The 13,586-nt window shown below is 37.8% G+C and overlaps 1 protein-coding gene across 1 annotated transcript in view; it reads right to left on the minus strand.

The window, feature by feature from the left end:
* The window catches only part of LOC115121427 (A disintegrin and metalloproteinase with thrombospondin motifs 6-like), a 182,464-nt gene that overhangs the window by 125,154 nt on the left and 43,724 nt on the right, over window positions 1-13,586 (minus strand). The window contains exon 2 of the mRNA XM_065006834.1: window positions 10,853-10,994. Coding sequence (XP_064862906.1) covers window positions 10,853-10,994 — 142 coding nt within the window. The remainder of the gene's footprint in view (window positions 1-10,852; window positions 10,995-13,586) is intronic.

The following is a 13,586-nucleotide window of genomic DNA, read 5'->3' on the forward strand; positions in this document are numbered from 1 at the left end:
TTGAAGTGAATTAGAGATCTACTCCAAAATGTAGTGTGACTTCCCCTCCTCATCTCATGTCCTTCATCTGCACTGAGGTGAAAGAGCTGAACAGAAGGTGAGGAGCATATCCCTGGCTGTAGTCAGCCGACATAGTGGCAAACCTGGGTCAAATATAGGTTGCACAGTTTGGAGACACTGTGGACTATTCCATAGGCTCCATTTCACCAGGCAAACTAACTCAAGCTCAGCTGAAATATGTGGAAGTAGTAGACATATATATATTTGACCCAGGTCTGATGGAGTAGCTATATATTTGACCCAGGTCTGATGGAGTAGCTATATATTTGACCCAGGTCTGATGGAGTAGCTATATATTTGACTCAGGTCTGATGGATTGAGTCCAGTTTATGTTGAGAGTCAATATCCCAAAGGTCAACCCATTCTACTAATGTCCCTCAGTGTTGAGGGATCTGGAGCAACACTAGCACCTCCATACCTCAACAGAAACCGGCTAACGTCAGTTCACAGAAACCACTGTTAACCAGTTGTAGGAAATCACTCTGGCACAACAGAGAGCATATTCAAACTGCCCCTCAGAGAGGAGACAGTCTCAGGGAACAGAGACTGTAGACATAACAAACATATTTGTCCCACAGGAAGTTATAAAACAAACAACTTCTTCTGTTTCTACGATTTCTCCATCTTATCTCCTAGCTCTTATAACAGAGGGAGAACTCTTTATGTCTGGACAGAGAGAGAGAGAGAGAGAGAGAGAGAGAGAGAGAGAGAGAGAGAGAGAGAGAGAGACAGAGAGACAGAGAGACAGAGAGACAGAGGGGTAGAGAGAGAGGTAGAGAAAGAGAGAGAGAGAGATGTAGAAAGAGAGAGAGGGGGAGAGACAGAGAGAGAGACAGAGAGAGGGGGGAAAGAGTGGAAGGAGAGGTAGAAAGAGAGAGAGAGAAAGAGACAGAAAGAGAGGGAGAGAGAGACAGACAGAGAGAGAGAGAGAGACAGAAAGAGCGGAGAAAGAGTGGAAGGAGAGGTAGAAAGAGAGAGAAAGAGAGAGAGAGATTTGCACATCATTACAACACTGTATATAGACATAATATGACATTTGAAATGTTTTTATTCTTTTGGAACTTTTGTGAGTTTGATGAAAGAGGAGATAGAGAATCCAAGTCAGAGTCACTCTGGAGTAAATTCAATCGTAAAACCGAGTGTGTGTAACAAGGACAGCTCTGCACAACCCTGTATTAGATTTCTCATTAAAGCTCTTTGGTTCCCCTCCGCCTCTCCACTTCAAAGGCTTTTACTGGATAACTGTGTACGGCAGAGCAGAAGAGGAGCAGCGTCATGAAGAAGAGTTACGGCCCTGAGCCCAGGCTCTGACCCCACGGGTCAGTAAATAAGGTCCAGGCCCTGCTGGTCTCTACAGGTCTCATCTACTGCTGCTAGACGCTATAGATTAAATAAAGCTGTAAACTGCCACTCTGAGTCGGCCCTGTCTCACCGGGCCCCCCCCCACCATTCCAACTACCTCCCCCTAACAAGCAATGTTTGAAAAATGTTCTACCCTCTTGTGGCTTTGAGTCGGTGACTCTTATCACGGAGTGACCCTCACCCTCCCTGCTCTTTGGCCCCCTGCCGGCACGCTCAGAGCTGCAGTAGAGGCTGAAAGGTCAGAAGCTAAACCAGGTCTAAATGAACATGTGTCCCTGGTCTGGTCTGGTCTGGGGGATTTACACTATCTAGCTAACAGAGAGGAAGTTAACCCTAACCATTTTCCTAACCTTAACCTCACTCTCTTTTTACCTGCTACGTTCATTCTCCTAACCTGCTGCATAAGTTATTCTAACCTACTATGAAAAAGTCCATTCCGGTCATAGCTGTATTTCACTTAGAACCCCAGATAGAACCCCTGGTGACTTCAACATTCTGAGAGTGTCAGTTCGAAATGACCATTCAATTGACCCTTCACTAATTCCCGCCCCTGAGTCCGACACCTTGGACACACCCATGATCACAAGCCATTGAGGGCTATGGCAAAAACTGAGTTCTTTAAAAAAAAAAACATGTTTAAATGGCTAAATAATTTAACAGAGCACCAGAAGTACTTGCTACTGTGATTCCTGAAATGCAAAAACCTGCTGATGGAGTATTTTTTGTATCTGAAATTATAGTTTTGTTACATTGTTTGCTAGCTCAGCTGGTTAGCTAGCTCTCAGTCTCATTGATCACCAAACATTGCTAAAGCTAGCTAGCCACTTAATATAACCTGTTTTCTCAAAATGTATGTTAGCTAGCTAAGTTAGCAATGCTATAAATATACCTACCATCTGCTGTCGACATCATGATACATACAATTTGAGAGCACTAGTTAGCTCCAAAAGAGGTTATAGCTTTGACTGTATGCCAACAGTGAATTCAGAGCCATTCAGTGGCTAGCTACACTACCAATATAATTTGACCAGGTTCCTGTGAAGCAATTGTAATAACAGTCCGTCACAACATACTCATGAGTTTCCTGATTAGCAAGGGGAAGTCTGTGTTTAATTTCATTGTGTATTAAAAACACAGTTTGAGATCACTGTGAGGGGATTTCGCCAGTGGTTGAATGGGGAATTGGGCTTCCCTGGAAAATGTTGTCTGAGGTTGCAACAGGGCTTAGTGAAGGGTCAATTAAATAAGTTCTGTGAGTCCAAAAATGTTTCAACAACTATTTCTCGGCTTCTTTTATACCATTCCACAGGAGAAAGCATTGAAACACTTCACCAAACCACTGCTATGCTGTCTGGTCCTTTCAGTAGGAGCAACAGCAACTTTCTGTCCCCATTAGAACCTGGGTTGGGAATGGAGAGTTCTACTTCCAGGTCAGAAACATAACCACAACCATTATGTGTAAGAGTGACTGTTAAGTGTTACTGCACCTCTCTTACCCCACCATATCTTTTAGTGGTTCTCTTTAGTCTTTAGTGGCACTAAAGCAGGCTCTGCTCTGCTTTATGTGTTGTACAGAGTAACTGTCTCCCAGATAAGAGAGGTCACCTTTCCTACACTCTTAGAAAAAAGGGTTCCAAAAGGGTTATTCGGCTATCCCCATAGGATAACTCTTTTTGGTTCCAGGTAGAACTACCCAAAAGGGTTATTCAAAGGGTCCCCCATGGGGACAGAACTAGATAGCATCTTTTCTTCTAAAAGTGTAACATCAACTCTGAAAGTAAACTACACATTCAGTCATAGATATTTGACTTGTTTCTATGGTTACATGGGTTTGATCAGCGAGCTCTTAATTAAAGACAACTCTTTACTAGACATCTGGCTGGCTGAGTGAAACCGATCTGATTCCAGGTCAGAATCCAGAATCCTAGCAAATAAAAGACTACATTCTGGAAGCAGCCCGGCACAGAGCAGCGCAGAGCAACACAGCTGAGCCAGGCTCTGGAGGAATGCTTTCCTTTCATAAATGTTTGTCTTTCATGCTGATCTAAAACCACAATTAAGAGCTTAAGAGACAAAATGACAGGGTTTAATTTGGGGCCTGTGGTAATCTGCTGTCAGATATGTCTTTCAATGAAACAAAATAAACTCTCTTGATCTCGGCTAATGGTAGACTCTTTTTCTGTCCTCATTGGTTCATTAATTCGTTGTGGCTTTCATTCAAAATCTCCTGTTTCTGTGGCTTGGTTTAGTTCTCCCTCTGCTCGTGTTTCTTTATTTACCCTGGGTTGTTATTCTACAAGGTGGTGGGAGGGGGGTAATCATTAGCATTCCATGAAACTGTGGTGCGTGTGTGTGTGTGTGTGTGTGTGTGTGTGTGTGTGTGTGTGTGTGTGTGTGTGTGTGTGTGTGTGTGTGTGTGTGTGTGTAAAAACCTCCCTCGTCAGACCTGTGATGAGACGCCTCTATCCCATGTGCCAATGATGTCTCCTTCTGGTGATATGAAGATAACACCCTTAACCCTGATTATGATGATAACACCCTGATAATGATAATAACACCCCTAACGATGATTATGATAATAACACCCCTAACCATGATTATGATAATATCACCCTGATTATGATAATAACACCCCCAACCATGATTATGATAATAACACCCTGATTGAGTTAATAACATCCTGATTATGATAATAACACCACGATTATGATAACACCATGATTATGATAATAACTCCATGATTATGATAATAACACCCCGATTATGATAATAACACCATGATTATGATGATAACACCATGATTATGATGATAACACCACGATTATGATAATAACACCCTGATTATGATAATAACACCATGGTTATGAAAATAACACTATGATTATGATAATAACGCCCTGATTATGATAATAACACCATGATTATGATAGTAACACCCTGACTATGATAATAACACCCTGATTATTATAATAACACCATGATTATGATGATAACACCCTGATTATGATAATAACACCATGAGTATGATAATAACACCATGATTATGATAATAACACCCTGATTGTGATGATAACACCCCGATTATGATGATAACACCCTGATTATGAAAATAACACCATGATTATGATAATAACGGCCTGATTACGATAATAACACCATGATTATGATAATAACACCCTGACTGTGATAATAACACCCTGATTATGATAATAACACCATGATTATGATGATAACACCCTGATTATGATAATAACACCAGGATTATGATAATAACTCCATGATTATGATAATAACACCCAGATTATGATAATAACACCATGATTATGATGATAACACCCTGATTGCGATAATAACACCCTGATTATGATAATAACATCATGATTATGATAATAACACCCTGATTATGATGATGACACCCTGATTATGATGATAACACCACGATTATGATAATAACACCATGATTATGATAATAACGCCCCGATTATGATAATAACACCATGATTATGATAATAACACCCTGACTATGATAATAACACCCTGATTATTATAATAACACCATGATTATGATGATAACACCCTGATTATGATAATAACACCATTATTATGATAATAACACCCCGGTTATGATGATAATACCCCGATTATGATAATAACACCATGATTATGATAATAAAACCACGAATATGATAATAACACCCTGATTATGATGATAACACCCTGATTATGATGATAACACCACGATTATGATAATAACACCATGGTTATGAAAATAAAACAATGATTATGATAATAACGCCCTGATTATGATAATAACACCATGATTATGATGATAACACCCTGACTATGATAATAACACCCTGATTATGATAATAACACCATGATTATGATAATAACACCCTGACTATGATAATAACACCCTGATTATGATAATAACACCATGATTATGATAATAACACCATGATTATTATAATAACTCCATGATTATGATAATAACACCCTGATTATGATAATAACACCATTATTATGATAATAACACCATGATTATAATGATAACACCCTGATTATGATAATAACACCACGATTATGATAATAACATCCCGGTTATGATGATAACACCCCGATTATGATAATACCACCATGATTATGATAATAAAACCGCGAATATGATAATAACACCCTGATTATGATGATAACACCCTGATTATGATAATAACACCATGGTTATGAAAATAACACAATGATTATGATAATAACGCCCTGATTATGATAATAACACCATGATTATGATAATAACACCCTGACTATGATAATAACACCCTGATTATGATAATAACACCATGATTATGATGATAACACCCCGATTATGATAATAACCCCCTGATTATGATGATAACACCCAGATTATGATAATAACACCCTGATTATGATAATAACACCATGATTATGATGATAACACCCAGATTATGATAATAACACCACGATTATGATAATAACACCCTGATTATGATGATAACAGCATGATTATGATAATAACACCACGATTATGATAATAACACCATGATTATGATGATAACACCCAGATTATGATAATAACACCCAGATTATGATAATAACATCATGATTATGATAATAACTCCACGATTATGATAATAACCCCCCTATTATGATAATAACACCATGATTATGATGATAACACCATGATTATGATAATAACACCACGATTATGATGATAACAGCCAGATTATGATAATAACGCCACGATTATGGTAATAACACCATGATTATGATAATAACGCCCTGATTATGATAATAACACCCTGATTATTATAATAACTCCATGATTATGATAATAACACCCTGACTATGATAATAACACCCTGATTATGATAATAACACCATTATTATGATAATAACACCATGATTATAATGATAACACCCTGATTATGATAATAACACCACGATTATGATAATAACACTCCGGTTATGATGATAACACCCCGATTATGATAATACCACCATGATTATGATAATAAAACCACGAATATGATAATAACACCCTGATTATGATGATAACACCCTGATTATGATAATAACACCATGGTTATGAAAATAACTCAATGATTATGATAATAACGCCCTGATTATGATAATAACACCATGATTATGATAATAACACCCTGACTATGATAATAACACCCTGATTATGATAATAACACCATGATTATGATGATAACACCCCGATTATGATAATAACCCCCTGATTATGATGATAACACCCAGATTATGATAATAACACCATGATTATGATAATAACACCCTGATTATGATAATAACACCACGATTATGATAATAACACCATGATTATGATGATAACACCCAGATTATGATAATAACACCATGATTATGATAATAACACCCTGATTATGATGATAACACCATGATTATGATAATAACACCACGATTATGATAATAACACCATGATTATGATGATAACACCCAGATTATGATAATAACACCATGATCATGATAATAACGCCCTGATTATGATGATAACACCCTGATTATGAAAATAACACCACGATTATGATAATAACACAACGATTATGATAATAACACCCTGACTATGATAATAACACCCTGATTATGGTAATAACACCCTGATTATGATGATAACACCCTGATTATGATGATAACACCCCGATTATGATAATAACACCACGATTATGATAATAACACCCTGATTATGATAATAACACCCTGATTATGATAATAACACCCTTATTATGATGATAACAACCTGATTATGATGATAACACCCTGATTATGATAATAAAACCATGATTATGATAATAACACCCTGACTATGATAATAACACCATGATTATTATAATACCACCCTGATTATGATGATAACACCCTGATTATGATGATAATACCATGATTATGATAATAACACCAAGGTTATGAAAATAACACCACGATAATGATAATAACGCCCTGATTATGATAATAACACCATGATTATGATAATAACACCCTGACTATGATAATAACACCCTGATTATGATAATAACACCATGATTATGATGATAACACCCCGATTATGATAATAACCCCCTGATTATGATGATAACACCCAGATTATGATAATTACACCCTGATTATGATAATAACACCATGATTATGATGATAACACCCAGATTATGATAATAACACCACGATTATGATAATAACACCCTGATTATGATGATAACACCATGATTATGATAATAACACCACGATTATGATAATAACACCATGATTATGATGATAACACCCAGATTATGATAATAACATCATGATTATGATAATAACTCCACGATTATGATAATAACACCCCTATTATGATAGTAACACCATGATTATGATGATAACACCATGATTATGATAATAACACCACGATTATGATGATAACACCCAGATTATGATAATAACGCCACGATTATGGTAATAACACCATGATTATGATAATAACGCCCTGATTATGATAATAACACCCTGATTATTATAATAACTCCATGATTATGATAATAACACCCTGACTATGATAATAACACCCTGATTATGATAATAACACCATTATTATGATAATAACACCATGATTATAATGATAACACCCTGATTATGATAATAACACCACGATTATGATAATAACACCCCGGTTATGATGATAACACCCCGATTATGATAATACCACCATGATTATGATAATAAAACCACGAATATGATAATAACACCCTGATTATGATGATAACACCCTGATTATGATAATAACACCATGGTTATGAAAATAACTCAATGATTATGATAATAACGCCCTGATTATGATAATAACACCATGATTATGATAATAACACCCTGACTATGATAATAACACCCTGATTATGATAATAACACCATGATTATGATGATAACACCCCGATTATGATAATAACCCCCTGATTATGATGATAACACCCAGATTATGATAATAACACCATGATTATGATAATAACAACATGATTATGATGATAACACCCTGATTATGATAATAACACCACGATTATGATAATAACACCCTGATTATAATGATAACACCATGATTATGATAATAACACCACGATTATGATAATAACACCATGATTATGATGATAACACCCAGATTATGATAATAACACCATGATTATGATAATAACTCCGTGATTATGATAATAACACCATGATTATGATGATAACACCCGATTATGATAATAACACCCTGATTATGATAATAACATCATGATTATGATAATAACTCCACGATTATGATAATAACACCCCTATTATGATAATAACACCATGATTATGATGATAACGCAATGATTATGATAATAACACCATGATTATGATAATAACGCCCTGATTATGATGATACCACCCTGATTATGAAAATAACACCACGATTATAATAACACCACAATTATGATAATAACACCCTGACTATGATAATAACACCCTGATTATGGTAATAACACCCTGATTATGATGATAACACCCTGATTATGATGATAACACCCCGATTATGATAATAACACCACGATTATGATAATAACACCCTGATTATGATAATAACACCCTGATTATGATAATAACAACCTGATTATGATGATAACACCATGATTATGATAATAACACCATGGCTATGAAAATAACACCACGATTATGATAATAACACCCTGATTATGATAATAAAACCATGATTATGATAATAACACCCTGACTATGATAATAACACCCTGATTATTATAATACCACCCTGATTATGATGATAACACCCTGATTATGATGATAATACCATGATTATGATAATAACACCAAGGTTATGAAAATAACACCACGATAATGATAATAACGCCCTGATTATGATAATAACACCATGACTATGATAATAACACCCTGGCTATGATAATAACACCCTGATTATTATAATAACACCATGATTATGATGATAACACCCCGATTATGATAATAACACCATGATTATGATAATAAGACCATGACTATGATAATAACACCATGATTATGATAATAAGACCATGATTATGATGATAACTCCCTGATTATGATAATAACACCCCAATTATGATAATAACACCCCAATTATGATAATAACATCATGGTTATGATAATAACTCCATGATTATGATAATAACACCACGATTATGATAATAACATCATGATTATGATGATAACACCCCGATTATGATAATAACACCATGATTATGATGATAACACCCTGATTATGATAATAACACCATGATTATGATAATAACACCATGATTATGATAATAACGCCCCGATTATGATAATAACACCACGATTATGATAATAACACCCTGACTATGATAATAACACCATGATTATGATAATAACACCCTGATTATTATAATAACACCATGATTATGATGATAACACCCTGATTATGATAATAACACCCAGATTATGATAATAACACCATGATTATGATGATAACACCCCGATTATGATAATAACACCATGATTATGATGATAACACCCCCATTATGATAATAACACAACGATTATGATAATAACGCCCCGATTATGATAATAACAATATGATTATGATGATAACACCCTGATTATGATAATAACACCCAGACTATGATAATAACACCCTGATTATGATAATAACACCCTGATTATGATGATAACACCCTGATTATGATAATAACACCCAGACTATGATAATAACACCCTGATTATGATAATAACACCCTGATTATGATAATAACACCATGATTATGGTGATAACGCCCGACTATGATAATAACACCACGGTTATGATAATAACACCATGATTATGATAATAACTCCGCGATTATGATAATAACACCATGATTATGATGATAACACCCGATTATGATAATACCACCCCAATTATGATAATAACATCATGATTATGATAATAACTCCATGATTATGATAATAACACCCCTATTATGATAATAACACCATGATTATGATGATAACCCCCCGATTATGATAATAACACCATGATTATGATGCTAACACCCAGATTATGATAATAACGCCATGATTATGATAATAACACCATGATTATGATAATAACGCCCTGATTATGATGATAACACCCTGATTATGAAAATAACACCATGATTATGATAATAACACCACGATTATGATGATAACACCCCGATTATGATAATAACACCACGATTATGATAATAACACCTTGATTATGATAATAACGCCCCGATTATGATAATAACGCCCCGATTATGATGATAACACCCTGCTTATGATCAACTATTCTCTTAACGGCATGGTCCTCCGATGTAGGGGAGAGAGACTGTATGCATACTGTAGAGTCAGAGAGACGCAGGTTTCTTACCCCATATTTACACTGTCGTGAAGAGGCTCCGTACTGGAAGCGACACTGCTCGTCTGCGTCGTACACCTGCCCCGGGGCCACTGTTGGGTACAGGAAGTCTCGTTTCAGAGGTTCATTGTCCAGACACGTCCCCCGACCTGAGCTGTCAAAAAAACAAACCTACAATAGGATTGTTTCTTACACACCACACCCACAGATCCTATGGTGGCGGTTCCCAAATTCTCCTCCAGTACCATCCCAACCGTTCAAGGCTAGCTCTCCTCCAGTACCCCCGAGCCGTTCAAGGCTAGCTCTCTCCTCCAGTACCCCCGAGCCGTTCAAGGCTAGCTCTCTCCTCCAGTACCCGCCAGCCGTTCAAGGCTAGCTCTCTCCTCCAGTACCCGCCAGCCGTTCAAGGCTAGCTCTCTCCTCCAGTACCCGCCAGCCGTTCAAGGCTAGCTCTCCTCCAGTACCCCCCAGCCGTTCAAAGCTAGCTCTCCAGGTCTGTTCCAGGTCTACCACACCTTATTGGACTAATCAAGGGCTGGATGATTAGTTGAATGGTTGAATCAGGTGTGCTAGCGTTGGAATAGATCACATAAGTGGAATGGCTCAGGGAGAGTTTTGGAAACACGGGGCAGACGGAAGCTACTAGCTAAGTAAATATACTGCAGCCCTCCATGACCAGGAGAGAGGATCAATGGTTTAGCAACATAACATCAATCCTTTCTTTTACAGGCCACCTCTCACCCTATACTGTACACATTCTCTCACAATTTCACCACAATGAATTCAAATGACTTATGATGAAAATACAGTTTATAACAACCCTAGTCATACCTGTCTTGTATGGTTTCAATTGTGTGGCACTGCATCATTCATGTGTCAAAACAGAGAGGAACCCTTGTCTGTCTCTAACCGTATAGATAGAGTGAAGGAGGACAAGTCTGCCTCTAACCCTATAGATAGAGTGAAGGGGGACAAGTCTGCCTCTAACTTTATAGATAGAGTGAAGGGGGACAAGTCTGCCTCTAACCTTATAGATAGAGTGAAGGGGGACAAGTCTGCCTCTAACCTTATAGATAGAGTGAAGGGGGACAAGTCCGCCTCTAACCTTATAGATAGAGTGAAGGGGAGAAGTCTGCCTCTAACCTTATAGATAGAGTGAAGGGGGACAAGTCTGCCTCTAACCTTATAGATAGAGTGAAGGGGGAGAAGTCTGCCTCTAACCTTATAGATAGAGTGAAGGGGACAAGTCTGCCTCTAACCTTATAGATAGAGTGAAGGGGGACAAGTCTGCCTCTAACCTTATAGATAGAGTGAAGGGGGACAAGTCTGCCTCTAACCTTATAGATAGAGTGAAGGGGGACAAGTCTGCCTCTAACCTTATAGATAGAGTGAAGGGGGACAAGTCTGCCTCTAACCTTATAGATAGAGTGAAGGAGGACAAGTCTGCCTCTAACCGTATAGATAGAGTGAAGGGGACAAGTCTGCCTCTAACCTTATAGATAGAGTGAAGGGGGACAAGTCTGCCTCTAACCTTATAGATAGAGTGAAGGAGGACAAGTCTGCCTCTAACCGTATAGATAGAGTGAAGGGGGACAAGTCTGCCTCTAACCTTATAGATAGAGTGAAGGGGGACAAGTCTGCCTCTAACCTTATAGATAGAGTGAAGGGGGACAAGTCTGCCTCTAACCTTATAGATAGAGTGAAGGGGGACAAGTCTGCCTCTAACCTTATAGATAGAGTGAAGGGGGACAAGTCTGCCTCTAACCTTATAGATAGAGTGAAGGGGGACAAGTCTGCCTCTAACCCTATAGATAGAGTGAAGGGGACAAGTCTGCCTCTAACCTTATAGATAGAGTGAAGGGGGACAAGTCTGCCTCTAACCTTATAGATAGAGTGAAGGGGGACAAGTCTGCCTCTAACCTTATAGATAGAGTGAAGGGGGACAAGTCTGCCTCTAACCCGTATAGATAGAGTGAAGGGGGACAAGTCTGCCTCTAACCTTATAGATAGAGTGAAGGGGGACAAGTCTGCCTCTAACTTTATAGATAGAGTGAAGGGGGACAAGTCTGCCTCTAACCTTATAGATAGAGTGAAGGGGGACAAGTCTGCCTCTAACCTTATAGATAGAGTGAAGGGGGACAAGTCTGCCTCTAACCTTATAGATAGAGTGAAGGGGGAGAAGTCTGCCTCTAACCTTATAGATAGAGTGAAGGGGGACAAGTCTGCCTCTAACCTTATAGATAGAGTGAAGGGGGACAAGTCTGCCTCTAACCTTATAGATAGAGTGAAGGGGACAAGTCTGCCTCTAACCTTATAGATAGAGTGAAGGAGGACAAGTCTGCCTCTAACCGTATAGATAGAGTGAAGGGGACAAGTCTGCCTCTAACCTTATAGATAGAGTGAAGGGGGACAAGTCTGCCTCTAACCGTATAGATAGAGTGAAGGGGGACAAGTCTGCCTCTAACCTTATAGATAGAGTGAAGGGGGACAAGTCTGCCTCTAACCTTATAGATAGAGTGAAGGGGGACAAGTCTGCCTCTAACCTTATAGATAGAGTGAAGGGGGACAAGTCTGCCTCTAACCTTATAGATAGAGTGAAGGAGGACAAGTCTGTCTCTAACCGTATAGATAGAGTGAAGGAGGACAAGTCTGCCTCTAACCGTATAGATAGAGTGAAGGGGGACAAGTCTGCCTCTAACTTTATAGATAGAGTGAAGGGGGACAAGTCTGCCTCTAACCTTATAGA

This window comes from Oncorhynchus nerka, linkage group LG22 (assembly GCF_034236695.1).
Source record: "Oncorhynchus nerka isolate Pitt River linkage group LG22, Oner_Uvic_2.0, whole genome shotgun sequence".
Classification (NCBI taxonomy): Eukaryota; Metazoa; Chordata; class Actinopteri; order Salmoniformes; family Salmonidae; genus Oncorhynchus; species Oncorhynchus nerka.